This window comes from Poecile atricapillus, chromosome 34, assembly GCF_030490865.1.
Source record: "Poecile atricapillus isolate bPoeAtr1 chromosome 34, bPoeAtr1.hap1, whole genome shotgun sequence".
Taxonomy (NCBI): Eukaryota; Metazoa; Chordata; class Aves; order Passeriformes; family Paridae; genus Poecile; species Poecile atricapillus.
Genome location: NC_081282.1, coordinates 2797618 through 2816127, shown reverse-complemented (window position 1 = coordinate 2816127; position 18510 = coordinate 2797618). Strand labels below are relative to the sequence as shown.

General features: G+C 50.2%; 1 protein-coding gene across 1 annotated transcript in view; it reads right to left on the bottom strand.

Annotated features, from left to right (window-relative positions):
* LOC131590687 (hydrocephalus-inducing protein-like) overlaps positions 1–18510 on the bottom strand; it is a 66729-nt gene that overhangs the window by 36907 nt on the left and 11312 nt on the right. The window contains exons 8-22 of the mRNA XM_058860951.1: positions 17378–17570; positions 16664–16763; positions 15280–15398; positions 13886–14109; positions 11912–11979; positions 10585–10817; positions 9666–9775; positions 8305–8440; positions 7690–7854; positions 6662–6814; positions 4591–4829; positions 3165–3423; positions 2396–2539; positions 934–1074; positions 139–455 (exon numbers count right to left, since the gene is read on the bottom strand). Coding sequence (XP_058716934.1) covers positions 139–455; positions 934–1074; positions 2396–2539; positions 3165–3423; positions 4591–4829; positions 6662–6814; positions 7690–7854; positions 8305–8440; positions 9666–9775; positions 10585–10817; positions 11912–11979; positions 13886–14109; positions 15280–15398; positions 16664–16763; positions 17378–17570 — 2601 coding nt within the window. The remainder of the gene's footprint in view (positions 1–138; positions 456–933; positions 1075–2395; positions 2540–3164; positions 3424–4590; positions 4830–6661; positions 6815–7689; positions 7855–8304; positions 8441–9665; positions 9776–10584; positions 10818–11911; positions 11980–13885; positions 14110–15279; positions 15399–16663; positions 16764–17377; positions 17571–18510) is intronic.

Sequence of the window (18510 nt, the reverse complement as noted above, 5' to 3'; positions counted from 1 at the left end):
GCCTGACCACAGCTGGTCAGTGTTATTTGCACAAGGAGAAGTCAGAGCAGTCTGTCAGATCCTAGACAAACAGCTCTGTTCTTTGCAAAGCACAAACAGGACACCAGGAAGAAGAGGAGAGGGCAAAGGTGCACATACCTGAACTTGTGCACCTGGCTGTCTGCCTGGAATGACCAGTGGTACTCCACAGGAAGGGGGCTGCAGTTGCTCATCCTCAGAGAGCGCACTGCTTCCGTGCCAGCCACGATGCAGCCAAACTCCAGGCTGCTGGGCTGGATTTGGAGATTGGGGAAGTGGACTTCTCCCCAAAGCTCGATATGCTCCACATTAGGATGGTCCCTAACCATGTCTATCTTCAGAATCTTCTTTTCTTGCCAGCTATTAAGCTCCAGTTTATAAGCTGGGTCAAATGCGATGTAGACATGGCACGTCTCCTCTACACCCACTGTCACAGGCTGCAAGGAGATGAACAGTAATTAATGACATGCCAAGGTCTGACAGCATGAAACAGTGAATGCTCCAAGTGTGGCCCCAGCATGGGCTTCTCAGTTCATTGTTCACTTCTTTATAGCAAGGGTCTGACTGCAGGCACCACAGTCCAGTCCAGGATTCCCTCAGGCTCACGTTTCTGTGCTCAGCAGCAATACAAGGGGATGGCTGCTGGAGAGCTGGGATGCTTTCCAGGAGACACCTTTACTGCATGGCTTGCTCTGGCCAAATTGCCTGCTCCCTCCTCCTTGTGCCTTAAAGCCAGGATGGAACTTCTCAATTCAGGTAATATTTTGGTTCCTTCAGCAGCTCTGCTGATGCAGCCCAGGCCAGCCCACTGCTGATACTACACAATAAACTTGTTGACTCAAGGGCCTCCCAAGAGAAAGGCACCAGCACATCCCTCCTCTTCCAACCCCACTGGAGGAGTCCAGGGCTGCTCACCTGGCCATCTGGGAGGGGCTGCTGCTCCTCATCACAGACCAGAAACGGCTGCTCCACGTCCAGCACGAGGTGGAGCGGCAGGGAGCAGGTGTTTTTTAAAGCCAAAGGCTGGTACTGCAGAGTTAGGACATCACTGGGTTTCTATGGAAACAAGGAAAAACAGCCTCAAGTAGCCAGAGACCTCCTCCTGCTTCTCTTGCATCTCACATCTTTCAGCCCCACAAGTGCATACATTCTATTGATCCTTTCTATTTGTTTCTACTTTTCCAGGAGATGTTTCTTTATAGCAGATGCTTGTCATGTTTAGAAACCACAGCATCCTCTGGGGACAGGGCACCACTCCCATGTACAGATGAGGGAATAGGAGAGGAGGTGGCTGCTTGAACAAGACCTAAAGCAGAAAGTGAATCCAGGCCATTTGTCTCCAGTTTTGTCTCTCTCTTGGGCAGAACAGCACTGGATGATCTTCACTCACATGCTGTCATTTCTTACAACCTTATTGGCTCTAGCAGCCTCATAAAAGCAGTCAGTCTGCAACACGTGTCCTGCAGCCCCTGCTACAGGGACAAGGTGTGTGTGGTCTCAAAGCTGTGATCAGCCTAGGCTCTTCCTTCCTGTCTGGGCATTGTGCTGGGCTTCCTGCATGGTTTAGAGAAACCAGAGACTTTGGGAAACTGGTTCTGGATGTACTGATATCAAACAGGTGCTGTGCCATAGTGTGCAATGAATCAGTTTGTGTGTGTGGCATCGAGCAGAACCCAGGCAGAATCAGGGAGAGCTGAAAGGCTTCTAATTACATCTGAACTGCCTGTCCCAGGGATTCTGTACTTCAGTGGAAGCCTGGGAGCCAAAGGAGAGGCCTGAAACTACAGAAACCAAATCATGAAACATCTTCTCATTTTCAGACAACTTGCAGGAGAGGGAAAGATGATGCTGAAGCTGGGATCCAGAGACTAAAGGGCACCTGCTCTGCCTCAGTGTTATCATCACTGCAGGATGTCTGGGGGTCTTTTGAAGCAGGTGAGGCCTAGGGAAATGCACAGAGCTATACCTTATAGCTATACCATAAAGCATCCATGCCAACAGCAGAGAAGGCAAAGAGACACAGGAGATGATGGGTTTTTCCTCTTTAGCCTGAGGAATTCACAGATATTTCCATTCTTCCCCCCAGCTTCCCTATAGCATCAGTGTACAGACATCATTGTGCCTTGGAGGATCCTTAGAAACCTCCCTTTACAGTGAGCAGAGAAACTGGCATTTCCCTGGAAGTGGCCATGATCCCCACTGCAGTGCAGCTGTAACTGCAGTTTTACTTTGGGGGAGTTAAATACCAGTCTCATCTCTAAAAGCATCTTCACTCACTTTACCAAGTGCCTCAGGAAGAGCCAAGAGGGGCTTTAACACAAGGACACACCCCCCTCAGCCATGCTGTTCAATGCCAGGATACAATCCAGAGACTTACCTTCTCCACCCGGAAAGAGAGTTTTCTGGCTGATACTTCTATAGAGGGATCTATGAACTTGCAGCTAATGATTGTTTCTATTATCTTCTTTGTCACCACGCTTGTGCCAACGAGAGCTTCACACTTCATGTAATCCCGCACCTCCTGCATGCAAGAGTCACTTGTCAGCAGTGGATGGTGGCAGGGCACCAGCAAATGCCCTGCATTGGCTCAGCACCCACCACAGGCCCTATTCCTGCCACAGAGTTACAGTGGGCACTGCCTCCTTTTCTTGCCGTGATGCAGCTGATTTATTCTGCACTCAGTTGTCTCTAACACTGCACCCCAATGCCCACAAAAGGCACTTGTGAGAACTTCCCTCCCTTCACATGGCTTTTGTTTTATCTGTGCTTACCCCAGAGAAACCACTTGGCACTTGTTGAATTCACTTTCTTTTTGTGCTCCTAGCCTAAGTGTAATTTCTTTCTCTGCCCTTCTTTGCTGACTCAGCATGCAACACTGTTTGCCCCAAAAGAGCATTATTTCCTTCCAGCCCTGCTTTGGGATCAGCACTGGGTTTTGGTAGCTGTGGAATCCCAATAGAGCCTTAGCTGGTCTGCTGGTGGCCAGCAAGGAAAGCAACTGGTGCTGCCCCAGAAACGTGCGGTCTTAAACCAGTTTCTTGAAGGCCCTTGCTCATTTCCCCAGGCAAATGTCAAGGCACTGTGGAACAAGGCCAGGGGAGGGGATCTGAGGGCTCCCCAGGCTCAGCCCTTGGTGGGGACCTCACCTGTGGGGTGTGGGAGAAGCCTCGCAGCACCATGTCCACAGACTCGCCTGGCTGCAGCTCCCATGAGCCTGGCTCCAGCCCGAACACGGCGCTTGTACGACCGGGGGGCTCCAAATCATCTTCGGCCTTGGGGCTGCTGAGGGCTGAGACGCTCTGGCCCTTCTTCTTGGGTGGCCTCCAGCATTCCACGCTCCAGAAGAGCCGATGGAAATGGTGGCCCCTGTTTGTTACTTGGAACTGATGAGTACTGGGAAGGTGGCTAGAAGAGAAGCCAGGATGGAAGATGGTGTGGGAGCAGCTGTTTCCCTGGTCATCAGATTGCTCCCAATGAGCAATCTGAGGTGTTAATAACTTGGAGACTGTCTTCATTTCCAGCTCTTAATGTGGACCAGAAACTGTCTGATCAGCTGCCCTTCTGATGTCATTATTGCAAAGAGAAATCTGCTTATAATGCTAATGGAGCATTTTCAAGGCGAGACTAACAGGACCTGGTGTTTTCCTCCAAAATGTTTGTTCTGGGCTGATTCGTCCTGTTACTGTATTTTGCATTTTTCTATGCCTGACACTGTCAGTGAATCTTTGAGATGCTGCCCTTGAGGACCTTGTGTGTGGGGTATGATTGCAGGCATTTCTAAAAGGCAGCTCAGAGGCAGCTTCTGGATGATCCCAGCAAGCTGGTAAAAATCATCTGCCTGCTCCAGGAGAGGAAGCCAGGGCAGCAGGGCCTCTCTCCTTGGCAGCATCGTTGGTTTTGCACTGATAGCCATTTGTAGAACTTTTAGAAGTTCTACCGTTTGTAGAACAATTAGAAACTGTTTTGAAGTGAACTTTGGAAACTCTGCTGGCAGCAAAAAAGCCATCGAGGCCCTGGGCACAGCAGGGCAGCAGCAGGGCCCAGGAACAGCAGGAGGAAGCGGCAGGGGCAGTGCGGGCCCCACACAAACCAGCAGTTTCCATCTGGCCCTGGAACTGCTCCGTGGGCTCCTGCCTTCCTGGGGGGGTTGGTACCCTCCTGTCTCTCTGTTCCCAGGCCCTGCTTGCCTGGGAAGTGCCATTTCAGAAGGGAAGGGTGTGAGGCCATCTTCCCTTGGTCCCTCAGCCCCACGGAGGGACCGCCTCACCCGGGCGCCCTTTTGGGAACCTTTTGTTCTGGGGCAGCTGTGACACCACTGCTTGATCAAGTGAGGACATAAATGTATTACAACTAAAGACAATTCAGTGGCCATTTAGCAACTGGTTTCCCTTTCAGTGGCTTTTGAGGGTATCTAACAACTCTCAACTGGCCACCACATGTTTCTGAAGGAATCTCTGCCTTCAGGGAAGGACTCAGGGATTGGAACACTGAAGAAGATTTTGCCTGAAGGACTACAGCAAAACTGCTCCTTGTTGAGACAGGAGGAGAGGTGGGAGTGGGGAGATCTCCTACCTGAATTGGTATCCCAAGTTGAGCTCTGGGGCCAGTGGTTTGTCTGTGACAATTGTGGTGCCAGTGCCCATAGCCCTCAGTAAGAAGCTGAAGCAAAAGCTGTTCCCAATGAAGAGCTGGATGGAGTCAGCAAAATGCCCAGTGTCATCCAGGATGGCTGTGACAGTCACAGGAACCTCACCCCTAGCGGGGATCACTCCTTCTTCCGTTTCAAGAACAAAGCACTGGGGTTTATCAGCCTGTAAGAGAAGCAGAAGATGCATTTAGGATGGAAACCATACACCTTCATCTCTTGTGGGATATAAGAAAAGGACAGACTAAAGAGGGGAGGATAAAAATCATAAAGGCTTCATTTCCCTAAATTTGAGCTACAGTCTCAGGCAACAGCAGAGCTCATCCAACCTGTATTTTCCTCTCCTTTAACAGACTCACCTAATGAACCCAGTTCTGCCCAACCCAAGGGATGTTTATCCTCAGGAGAGTGTTCCTTCCCCACTCTTGCTCTGGAGTGTGTGCCAAGGAAAGCTGCTTTCTCTCTCTCCTGCCTTCTCACAAAGGCTTAAGGCCAGAGGAAGCCAGGACTGCTCAAATCCCACTCCAGAAACCACACAGCTGGAGGTCACTGCTGAGATCTTGAAGAACATCACTGCAATACCAGTTGCAACCCCAACACCAAACTATTCTTGCCCAAGGGGCCATCAGTGCTTCTCAAGATCCCCTGAAGGACTGAAGCCCTCACTTCCCACTGACCATCAGCTGTAGAGAGGTGCCCCAGTGCCCTCTGCTTTGGAAAAGCCACCTCGAAATGGTTAGAGCAGAGCAGAAAAGCAAGAAGCAGAAAGGAAACTGGATGATGTGTGCTCTGTGCACATGGCCCACTCTTCCCAAGAACTCTTGTCATCTGCTTTCTCATGGACTGCATGGATTGGGCAAGAGAGCTGGAAGCTGCTCAGAGGAGGGAGGAAAGGTCTTGCACCAGCACAGCTGTACAGACACAGCTCTGCAGGCCCAGCCCTGCTACGAGCATGTGAAACCCATCATTTACATGCCAGGCCCACCCAGCCAAGGTGCACTGCTCCCTGCAAAGGCTGAAAGCAGAATTCCATTGTGGAGTTAGAGAAAGCTGTCCTGGAAAAACCCCTCACTTGAAGGTTGCATTTATCCCCCAGACAGCTGGAAAAGCAGCAAGTTCAAATTCACAGCCCTCCTCCTTGGCCCAGGAGGCTGTGGCTGGACTCTCCCACATGGCCTGATGCTTTATCCACAAAGAAATACAAGGCCATAGTATCAGGTTTGAAGCAGCTCCACAAGTTCAACACATCCAGCATGAAGAAAAACCAACCTCAAGCCCCTCCCAGATCTCCCCCTCCAGCAGACAACCCAGCCAGCCCCAGCCCCAGCCTACAAGCCCTTCCCGGCTGTGCCAGCCCTGCTCTCCCTGCCAGGGGAGCAGCCCCAGCTCCTTCTGCCCTGTGCAAGCTCCACATATGAAAACAGCCTTTCTCTGCAGCTGCTCCCCAAAGATGCTCTTCAACAGCACAAAGATCCCAGGCTGGGGGGGTGCACAACCCCCACACATCTTGGTGTGCACAGCCCAACTGGCTTGAGCCACAGGAGGTGTGACAATTGCAGCCTGAGGACAGAGCTCACACCCTGCCCTCCACTACAAACAGCAGTTTGGCACAAAGCAAATGGAGCTGGAACAGGAAAACCATAGGGAAATCCAGGCTTTCTGGGGAGTAAAGTACCACAGGTTTCTCTTGATCTCAGAGCTCCAAAAATGTGACACACACATCTAAAGACCTTCCATAAAGTTAAGGGAGGACCTGTCAACACAATCCAGACTCGTTTCTGCTCCAACATCTCTGCACCTGATTTCACCGAGGGCCCCAGCTAAAACCACTCCAGAGCCAGGTTCCTCTTGCCTCGCTCAGATGGAATATTGGAGTATCCTGCCACCTCTCACACCACATGGGCCAGATGGAAATCTTGCATATAAAAACCAGTCATAAAAAGTCATGGCTGCTACTTACCAGTCAATTCCCTGGAAAACAGCCCCACAGGTACTTACAATCTTTATCCTGAAGTCTACAGGGACAAGACCTTTGTTGAAGAGGGTAAGAGTTTGTGAGCTCGGCTGTAGCGGTGGGATCATGCCAAAGTCTATCTTCTTTGGAGTTCCATAGATTTCTGCCAGCTCTCCAGAGCTCAGGAATTCTGCTCTCTGTTCCAGGAAGAAGCAGGAAAGAAAGATTTTTAAAAAAGCCAAAACAAACCACAACAGGGAAACCTAAAAAAGCTTAAACAGCTCAACTCTACTCAAGTTATTTATTATTTATTATTTAACCACACTCCAGCTGAAATGGTGGGCTTTTGGGGAAAAAAATAAGAAAATAACATATTCACCTCCAAATTAAAAAGGATTAAGGTAAAAGAAACTTTCAAAATACAAATTATTGGCCCAAGGTAAAAGCTTTGCAAGAAATGTCTAGTTAAGACCAGGCTGACAGTTAAACAATTGCTTATTCTGGTAGGGAGAAACCCTCCTGCTTAAGGTAAGCAGCCTGATAGTTGAAAGCAACTGTTGTGTCAAACTTCAGGCTCCCTGGCACAGCCTGCACTGCCTGTCCTTCCTGCTGACTGATTTACATGCAGTGTCACAATGGACCAGGGTCAGATACTTGGTGCCATCCAGGGAATTTGCCATCATCACTTCAATGTGTTTTAATATAAGTTTAAATCCTTGCAACTACTCTTCAAATGCCAGCTTTCCTTTCTTTTACACAAAGCTCAATGTTCCCAGAAGTCTTCTGACATCATCTTTTGTGCTTAAAGAGATGACATTTGAAAACAGATATTTCCAAAGTTAATAGCATTTTAAAGATTAATTAACTAAAATTATCCTCAATTCCATCTTAGGAACTACATTCTGTGTGGACACTGAGATTACCACCTATAAGGCATAAGCACTTTATGCCACCAATCCCTTCTGTCCTTCTCCACAGCAGCCTGTGCCTGTTTTTCCCAGAAGAATCCCTGCACACTCTGCACCCTGCCAGGAGGAGTTGTACAAAGGCACACATCTCCCCTTGCACTCACCAGTGGGTTTCTTTCATCCCCAAACACGCCGATCAGAACATTGGTGCGATGATCGCCCAATGTTTGGACCTCGATTGTAACCGGAATCTCTGCAGTGCTGTGAGGCTGGACAATGCCACAGGGTTTGGGGCTGGAGTACAGCACAGGAGAGTCCTCCTTGCGTTTCTAGAAGGGACAGAATCAAATGCAACTTCAGAGGGACCTCCAAATTCAACTTTAAACTCCTTAACATCCACTGCCACAGCAACTTACACACATTTTTCAAAATCCCCAGGACAAAGGTAAAAGGCCCAAGTAAGATACAAGAATTGCAGGCTTAGCATTCTCAGGGGGTCCTGCAAGGAGGCTGCCAGCACAGCTGTTGGTGTCTGGGGGTGCAGCAGCTTTTCACAACCCTCTAAGATCTCCCACCAGAAAAAACCCTGAAGACTAGAACATAAACTGTTTCCTCAGGAGGTTAAACTGCCTCCTAAAGTTTACATTCAGGTAGGATCCTGTTCTCAGCAGATCTGAATAAGACTGAATAGAAACCAGCAAGGTCTTATCCAAACCCTTTTTTCCCCTAATAATCTCCTCAATAATATTTGAGAGGAGGAAGTGGATGCAATGCCAAACCTGGGGAATAAGCCCGTAGCAGCCAGGAAGGTCAGTTTTATTGGTGATGATGAACTTCTTCTCGTATGGCTCCTTCAGGTGGCACTGATTGCAGCGCATGATTTGGGGGTACACTTGCAGCTCAGGAACCAGACATCTGGGCAAAGAGATGACCCCAAGGGAATCAGAGATACTGAGAGAACAGAGAACATTTACCCCCAAAGATAGATAACCCATTTGTCACTGTCAAACAGACATTTAACAGCCCTACAGTGATAAATTGCCTTCAAAGCCTTCCCCCTCAAACATGTCTTGTCAAGGAGGGGCAAACCCTGAGAGGCAGCACCCAGAGGCTGCCAAGTGCCCCAGGCAGAGCACTTTCTTTGTCCCACAGCTGCCTCAGCCTCTCCTTTACCCAAGAAGGCTTGCAAGGACTCCTGTAACAGTGTCTGTGATCCATGAGCTCTGGGGGAGCATTCCCAACAAGGATCAGTGCTCACTAAGGCTCAAGGAACACACGACTCCAGTGTCTCAGTGAAAATGACTCCCTTCTCTCCCACGGGGCTGTTGCCCTGCCTGAAAACTCAGCTGTTTGCCCCAGCTTTGGAGGGCATGGGACACCACCTGCCCTACAGAGTGGGTGATCACCCCCTCCCAGTTCCTACAGCTCCCTCGGTCCTTCACTCCACAGCTCCATGCACTGACTGTCCCCATTTGCACTTGCTTGACAAAACTGCAGCCCAGGCACTGACTGCATGGCTCTGCCTGAGAGAGGGAGCAGCACCAGGGAACTGCATCCCTCTTGTCATGAAACTGGCAGGATGGAATTCTGCTGCAGCAAGAACAACTTTTGGTTTAAGTCTGAAAACATTAAAGCTCAAAATGGGAAGCAGAGGAAAGGAGAAAAACTAGAGCTGACTTGCCACATCAAGGGCTCTTTTCCCCTTGTAAGATCTTGCCCTCACCACTCTGGCTGTGAGCCACTTCCCCACTGTCACGTGCCCTCATGAACAGAACCAGACCCTGACTCTCAGCAGGCTGCTTGGTGTGCCCCAAACCAAAGCAGGGGGGTCTCAACCCAGCACAGCTCCATCTCTTGCAGGAAGAAGGAGAGCAGGTCCTCGGGAAATGTGTTCCAGCTCAAGCACCAAAAACCAGGCCAATAAATGATATCATTCCTGGTGCCTCTAGAAAAAGGCCCAGGACTGTGCTGGGCTGTGAGCAGGGCTGCTTTTCACCACAGGCTGCTTTCCAAGCACTGCTGTTCTCATGTCCAGCTGGTCACCACATGAGAACATGAAACAACACTTCTCCTTGGGAGCTGCAGCCAGCAAACCCTGTGCAAGGCAGTGTGCTGGGAGAGGCCAGGGAAGTGCAGGTACCTGGCTGTGATGATCAGTGATGCCACTTCCTTGCCAACACCCTCCAGGTCCACCAGGTCCACCAGCATTTTCCGGTAGTATTCCATCACCGTGTTGGAGCACAGGGTCACCTGGTGGAAGAGAAGAGCACTAAATTCTTCCTTATAAAAGCTCATTACCCACATGTGCTATTCTCCAGTTCTTGTTTCATGGTAAGGAAAGGGAGGATTTTTTAATTTCATTATTCTGCTGATCCATGTGTAGAGCACAGTCTCTGAGAGTAACAAAAGCCTTCTGGCAATCCCAGATTTATTAAACACACCTTGCTATTAGGGCATAGGTCAGCTAAATGAAAACATTAGGCTAAAGCTCTACACACCACTGTACTCAAATTAAGGGGCCAATTTTTCATCTGACTACAATGACACAAATGCAGATGAAATCTGCTGACTTGGACAGAATGAGTTCAGCTTTACAGTAGGAAGCTGAGGGCAAATGTGGCCCAGCAGGTGCTGGGCAGTTCATGGCTGCAGAGCTTTTTGTCTCTACTGGAGATCCCTGCAATGAACACAAATCATTCTGCTCCCCAGGAGAGGAGACATGAGACCAAGAAGAAAAGCAAACTGCTTTCTACAATGACATCTCTTATTCTGTCCTCATCCTTCCTCTGCCCACTTGCAGTCAAAGAAACTGCTCTCAAAAACACAAGAATGGCTCCAGTACTTTACCAGATAGTATGTGATCTCAGCGTATGATTTTGGGAACAAAACAGTGCTGCTTCAGGAACATCCTGAGTAACCCAGCTAACAGAGGCCTCAGGCCAGTGCAGATCTCTCAATCACATGATCCTCAAAGCTGGCAGCAGAGCTAAAGCCCTCCCACACTCCAGTGAAGCTTTAGCCCTGGTGCTGAAGCGTGTGTGGCTGGACTCTTCCCATACCTCGATATCCTGGTGTCCCTGGGGGAGGATGGTCCCTTGGCTGGGATTCATTGTAAACTCCCTTGGCTCCACATAGAAATGAATTCCCTTTCTCCAGGATGGGTCACTGTCCTTGCATATCTGATCCAAGCTACTGACAGCAGGCTGCGTGCCATCGTCCGACATGCGGAGCTTGAATGTCACGGCCACCGGGGAGGTGTTAGTGAGGCGACAGGTCATGGTGCGGGGAAAGCCTGGGAAAAGGACACAAATATCCATTTAGGCACCAATTGTGTCATGATTCCTGGTGTGAATACCCTGGTAGGACGAAAGGGTGATTGGAGTTTAGCTCTTTATTATCTGAACTACAGCTCACCGAGAAGCTACATGAGGAATTAATCATCACTCAGTTCCCTCTGACACTGATTCCAAACTTCAAACTTGAAAATGCCCACTCTTAGCCCTGCTGAGCACTGGTAGTGTCTCTCTTTCTGATGGAGAAGAGCTCCTTCACCTGCCCCAAACCAGCACCAGTTATTTCTCCCTGATGACTGTGCACCCAGACCGAGCATTTACTCTGAAAATTCAAGCTGTAAAATTCCCTGTTAAGTCTGCCAACGCTCCCTCTGTTTGCAAGATGTATAAACAGTGAGTTGTCATTGAGAAGAAGCTACAGCAAAAGAAAGTGAGGATGGAATCAGGAGCTAGAACGTGATGCAAAGCACCCTAATGCAGTTTCTCTCTGCAGCATCCTTAAGGCATCTCTTGGTTTGGCCCAAACAGACTGAGCAGGTGACAGCTCAGAGCACATTCAGCTGGAGGCAAACCTGAGCCTTGCTTCGAGAGCAGTGATTAGGAACCATGTCCCACCTCACCTAACAAAGGGGGCCATCACACCCATGCTGCTCACTGTGATTGCTGCCTGCAAGGGTTTACCCCACTTTAGCTCTGAGATTTGCTTTCCATGCTGGAAAGGCAGAGATACAGCCACACGTGGTGGGGATGTCCTGCAGAGCCCGGACACCAGCCACCACTGCTCTGCAGTGCACATCTGGCTTGGCTGGCCAGCTCTGTGGGGAGGAGACTTCTCCCAGGCCTGCTCACCAAGAGTCATTTGAACACAGATGGGGGGAAAAAACAACTTTAGGCACAGCCCAGAGCTTCTATTCCTTGGTTCTGTTTGATCTTACAATGGCAAAATGCTACCTGAGGCACCAGCAGCCCTGGAGTTCACAGCCTGAAGAGGCTGCTGTGGCAGAACACGAGTGATGGATGTTTTTATGTTCAAGTGGTTCATTTTGGAATGCACAGGTCCCTCACGCTGTGCCCAAGCCCAGGGAACACTCACCAAAGGAGATGTCACCGAAGTGGAGCTCATGGAGGTCGAAGTGTAAAGCAGGTCCAGTGACACAGCCCCTGCGATGACGAGCACAGAGCAGGAGGAAATGCCTCGGTTAAAGGGACTCACAAAGCCTGTGGCAGCCGTGGCTCGGGGACATAAAGCCTGGTGCCAGGGGCACCGTGGGTTTCCAATCAACACAGCACCACGTGCTCAGCACAGTGTCCGTGTGGGCAGGAGGCAGCTGAAGCCAAGTGGCCATCAGCCAACAGCCACTGGTGGGGATTTGTGCACAGGGCAGGCAGGAAAAGCCCCCAGGTGCTGGTGGTCCCATGAAGGACCCTGAACACACACCCAGACATGGCTCCATTGCCTCAGTTTCCCCATCTGTAATGTGATGGACATAAAAGTCCCCACAAACTTCTGTAACCAGCCTTTCCAGCCACGGGCTCCCTGCTTTGCTGCTTCTTAGCTCCAACTGGTGTTCCCATGGAGGAGCTTTCTCAGGAGATTTTGACCCACACAATCATTACAGACAGAGTTTAGAGACATGAAGCCAGAGAAGCCCCAAGCATCCTCTGAAAAGAGCAGCAACAGTTCTGCACAGTGGACAGATGAATCCTAGAGGAAAGGACCAGCCTGTCACCAGTGCAGCAGCCGGCACAGCCAAGGGCAATGGCTTAAACAACCAAACATGGGTGTCCTGAATCTACCACGCCACCTCACCTGTCCTTGAACCCAGCAGACAGGCTCCAAAAGTCACCAACATCCACTGAAATCAGCACTTGAAGCTGCACAACACTCACGAGTTTATTTTGTGCTTGACACCAATCAATGCCCACTCTGCTTTTTGGTTAAAAATCAAGGACCAGTGAACTGTGCCTTCTCTTGTGTTCCCAGGACTGCCACTGGCTCTGCTCTACACATCTCTACAAGAGACACCTGCCCTTGCCCAAGGAGAAAGCTGCTTATGCAATAATATCCCAGGACCAGTTTGGGGGGAGACAGAGGAGAATCAGTTGATGGTGAAAGGTTCCCTCTTGATTTCCAAAATAAAAGAGCAGCACTTTTCCTCCAAAAACAAAGCCAGCATAATTGTTTCTCCACTACGGGCAGACCTACTCACCACTTTCCTCTTGCTAAGTCATAATTTTCTTATTCATTTTTTATCCATCTCCCTTATCTCACTGGTATAATCAAGTGTAGGTTGCATTCATTTCTTTACTGCCTTGATCCAGTGCCTCCCAACAGCAGCAGCCTAGCTCCAAAGCTCCAGAGCAGCCAGCATCAGCTTTCCTGCTTGCACGACATTATCCTACCAGCACATGGCTCAGGCTAGCAGGGACAAGCCCTCATGCTGCTGTGGAACTGAGGACTGAGCTCTGCCTCCCCCATTATCACCCCTTCTCCCTTTGCTGGGCCAGGATTCTCTCTTGCAATGGCACCAGCCCATGGGATGATGCCCATGTCCTTGGCACATTCCTGCTGCACAGTTCCCTGTCTCCCAGCCCTTTCCTGGCTGTGGAAAGGAGGGACTGGAGCACTCTCTGCACAGGAGTTGGGAGCACAGCTTGTCCCCCACAGCATGGCCATGACAGGTGAGGTGAGGCTGCTGTTGCCCATTTGGGATGGATTATGAGCAGAAGTTTTTAAAAACACTGCTGCTGGTGCAGAATCACCCAGGCTGCCCCATCTCCAAAGCCCTGGGAGCTTTGCTGGGTGTTCAGCTGGGACAGCCCAGAGCAGCTACTGCCCAAAGCTGCTCCATCCCACTGCCTGCCATGGCCCAAGGCAGAGGGAGATCCCTGCAGGGAGGAGTCATTCCAGCCCCCGGGCACCCTACACTGGGGCAGTGCCAGGATCAGAGCAGAGATTAAGACCTCGGGAAACTCCTCTTTCCTCTGCTCGACCCCAAAATGAGGGAGGTGGGGGATGTGCCAGAGACAGCTACAGATGTGCCCAGCAAGCTCCCAGAGTCCTTACCAGACTGTCAGGGTCACAGGCGTAGGAGATGCAGCCACACGGAACTGGAATTGTTCCTCAAAGCTCCCCAGTACGGTGGCATTGAAGGAGATGTGAATCGTCCGGATCCCACCTGCTGCAATGACGCCCTCCTCGGGTGCAAACTTGAAGCAGCAGCCCACGTTTGTGGCTGAAGGGATATAGGTGAAGGGAGCATCTATAGCTCCTCGGTTCATCAGTTTCACCTGCAGCAGCAAAAAAGCGAAATGGAAATTCATGTGGAATCTTCCCTTCTTGTCAGTTATTTTCTAATGATGCAATTCCCAGCCAGAAAAGTCAGAAGATGCTTTGTGCTGCTGAAAGGCAGAAGTGAAAAAATACAACAGGACAAGTTCTGCCTTTGGGTTTTCATGCAAAGCAGCAGTAACTGCACATAACCAGAGTCACCCTGGGCTTATCCCATGGACACAGAGCAGTCCAGCTCTGGCCAGCATCACCAAGCTCATTCAGAGCTGGCCCTGAGAGCAATGTGGGGCAGCTGCATAGTCAATCACCAGAGAGCTGCCACTGCCCCACTTAGCACAGCTCCAACAGGACCATCTACTCATTCACCTTTTCCCAAATCATGAGAACAACACATTGATAACGAGGCATCACCATCAAATATAGAGACAGCACCATCTTTTGGTAAAAAAACCCAATGTGTTTTTCCTTTCCACAGGCAAGCTTTTGAAAGAGTCTGGCATGATGCAGTGCCTTATTTTCTCCCTCTTTCAGTTGCTCTCTATTTTTTTTGCAAACTTGACACTATTTTGAGAGGGAGGCAAATAGCTAGAAAGATCCTTAGCTTTATTCCCAGGAACACTTTTGTCTTTCTAGAGTCAGAGATGCACCAAAGCTGGAGTGTGGTGAGGGAGTGGTCAGCAAAGGAAAGAATCCCAAGCCCTTTGCAAGGGCCAGCAGTGAGCCAGGAGGCTGGATGGCTTTCCTGTGACTCCCAGGAATAAGCAGGAGACACTCAACTGAGAATTGTTTGCAAGGTACTGAAGCTCAACACAGCCAGTTTGTTCCAGCTGCTTCTGAACAGTCCAATGCAAAGGTGCCTTTGTGTCTGGTGCTGCCACAAAAGCCTCTGAATGTGCATCTTTTTGACCCAGTCTGGGTTTCATATGCCAAGGGGTTGTTTTTCAGGAAGCTTCTGAGCTGATCCCCAAGGAAAGCTGCCAAAAATTGGCATTGCCAAGGGACTGGGGCTTCATGAACAGCAGACACACCTTTCTGACCCCACCAGATCTGACCACTACGTCCAGTATTCCCTGCCCACAACTGCCCATGTTGTCAGGAATTCCACAGATCCACCAGGCTTGCTGCTGCCTCAGGAGCCATCAGGATCCATCCCAACCCCTGCTGCTCACCTCATAGACGTGGGAGGTGTTGACAGAAATGTTCCCAAGTTTCAGCATTTGACGGCTGAATTCAACCACGGGTCCTTGGCCTTCCCCTCTGAGGTGCAGGGGCAGCCTGCTCCCACGGCCTGGGGAGAGATGCTCATTTCAGTACAATAATTCCCACTGTTACACTCTATTTTCCAGCCTGCCTGAATGCTAGCCCCTGACTCTGAGCTGGATAAAACCAGCTCCTGATACTGCAAGAGAAGATATGGACCCTTCTCTTCACTCAGGAGATATCCCTTGGGGCTGACTTCCAATTTCTAACCCATTCCTTGGGCTGGTTTCCAATTTTAGCCACCAGTTTGCCGAGTTTAAAACATCTCTGGTGTCCTGTAGTGACAGCCCAAGGAGTAATGGGTATCAATGCAAAGAAGGGAAATTTAGGTGAGCTATTAGGAAGAAATTTTTTACTGTGAGGGTGGTGAGACACTGGAGCAGGCTCCCCAGGGGAGTTGTGGAGGTTCCAGCCCTGAAAGTGTTCAAAGCCAGGCTGCTTGGGGCTTGGAGCTACCTGCTCTAGTGGGAGGTGTCCCTGCCCAGGGCAGGGGTCTTGGGACTGGACGATCTTTAAGGTCCATTCCATCCCTAACATACCATGATTCTATGCTTTCCTTCCCATGCACCTAGAGGAGCTTTGAAATCCATTCAGTGAAGGCACAAAGCTCATCAAGAGTTTGGCAATTGTACCTGGCAAATTGCTGGGCAGCAATTGCCAAACTACCTGGCCCAGTAGCACAAGACTTTGTTGCCAAAATCCTCAACTTCTGACACTCAGCATTGTGTTCTATCTGCACACACTGAGAGCTGCAAGGTGCCAATTCCCACACAGGGAGAGAAGCAGGTGCTGGCCAAGGGTGGTCCCTCTACAAAGACCCTGGGCTCAGTGGGGCTCAGCCACCTCTGGTCTGGTGGTGTGTGGGCAGTGGGAGGTGATCCAGGCTCAGGGAGCACATTTCTAACTCAGCTCCTGCTGCCTGATGATGGAGCCATGCCAAATGGACCCATCCTGGAGGTCAGTGCTCTAGCAGGGCTTGGTGCTTGTTCTCTAGAGCTGTTCTGCTCTGCAGCTCTTTGACTCTGATTTTCCTTTGAAGAAATGCTGGCAAAGCCGTGCCATGAAAACTTCTCCCTGCACTGCCTGGGTTGTTCTGGGATCAGTAACCCAGACCCAGGATTCTGACCCTGGCCTTGCACAGGAGACTCCCTGGAAGCTGCAGGGGCAGTGGGATGTGCCAGCACTGCCCGGCTGCCCAGGGACTCTTCCCAGCAGTTCCAGGGGAGCCCAGAGGGCTCAGGCTTGCACCATGGCTTCAGTGGGGGTGAGAGAAGCAGGGGAAAGGAGCTGTACCTGAGATGTTGCAGTAGGCCACACTTCGATACTCTCGGGCCTTTAGGGGTTTAAAGGTCACCTTGATTTGGACTGAACTGTTTGGCTCGATCTCTCCCTCCTGAAACAGAAAGAGACAGCAAAACATTTCTCTTCAAACTTCCCATTTCTCCTTTACAACCACAGTCCTGTAAGCCTTTATTCAGAGCATCAATGATGAGTGAACAACACAAGGAGCCCAAGGAAACGCTCCAAACCCAGCTCAATACACCACTGGAAGCTCTTCATGTTCAGCTGATCAGCTCCCACTCTCCACAACATTCCCACTGCTCTGACACAAGCTGTTGGTCACATCATGCTGCTGTCAGCTGCAGAATGTAACTGCCTCTGTGCACTGGTGCGCTTGACAAGAAGAGAACATGATCCCCTTCCTTGGAAATAAAAATCTTAGTTTAACCTGTTTGGAAAGAAAGCAGGGGTTGGGATTATTCTAGGGTTTACTCCAAGATGAGAAGGGATTTTGCACTGTGCAGACACCAGGCATTCATCACCTCTCACAATGCCAATCCTCAGAATCAGGGCTCTGGTTGATGGGAGAACGTGGGGGTTTGCTTGCATAAACAGAAGAGGAGAAGGAGGAAGGGGAAGGGGAAAAGGAAGAGTTCGAGAGTTAGAGTGTTAGAGTGTTAGAGTGTTAGTTAGAGGAAGAAAGTGAGGCTCTCAGCTATCACTTACCATTGGCTCAAGGGAAAAAGCATCACTGGAGAATAGCATGGGGTCTTCTTTCAGCTTCATCATCTTCTCCCGGACGCTGCTCTTCAGGATGGCGCGGCGATCTTCACAGGAACCCTTCTTCTTCGCTCTTCTTCTCTCTTCCGTCGTGTTGTCCACGCAGGCCTCTCTCGGTGATCGCAGCAGGTAACACTGCCTGCAGCCACAGGGACAGACAGAGCCAGCAGATGGCTCAATAAGCCCGATATTTGCAGAGAGAAGTGGAAGTGCAGGAGAGCAAAGCACTTGGGGAGGAGCAGCAGCAGCTCCCCAGCAAGGGCTGACCCCAAGCCATGGAGTCCCAGGTGGATCAGAGCATAACTTGTTCACTGGTACAACAGGTAGTTTTACTGCACACTTGCAAACACAGGAGAGGTTTAGAAAGCCAGCATCCCTTAAGAGAACCTCTGGCCTCAAAGCCTCTGCCAAAACTGAGGGAGAATCCAGCAGCCACCTCAGCTGGCTTTTCCTACCACTGAGATGCTCAGGGGAGGCAGATAAAGATCATGGAGCAGGACTTCCCTGGGAAGGGGAGATGAAGCTGGGTCACAGCTCTGTGGTACCAGCATCACTCTTTGTTTCTTCTGTTTGGGACCTGCCCTGTTCCCTGCTCTGCCTTCCTCAAGAGCATCCCAGAGCACTTCCAAAGGAAATGGATGAATTCAGGCACTGCATCCCTTCAATGGTATTCAAGGTTTTATATGCATGAAAACAGAGGCCCTGAGAAGGGAAGGAACTTTGTTGTGCAGGAGGGAGACAGTAAACTCCTGGAGAGACCTTTTCATGATCCAGAGCTTTTTAGGTCCCATCCCAGTGCATGGTAGTAGAATCCTGTAGTAGGATCCATCCTGACCCCCAGCACCTGCCCAGGTGCCCTGACAGAATAGTTATGAGGCCCTGGATCCAGAGGGTCAGGCAGATGACACTAAAGAAAAAATTCTGTCTGGAGAGTCTCCCCAGTTGCACTTTGTCAGACAGATGAAGAAAAGAAGAGTAGTGGTAGTGGGCAACTCCCTTCTAAGGGGAACTGAGGGCCTGTAGATCGACTGGATCCATTCCACAGGGAAGTCTGCTGCCTCCCTGGGGCCCAGGATATC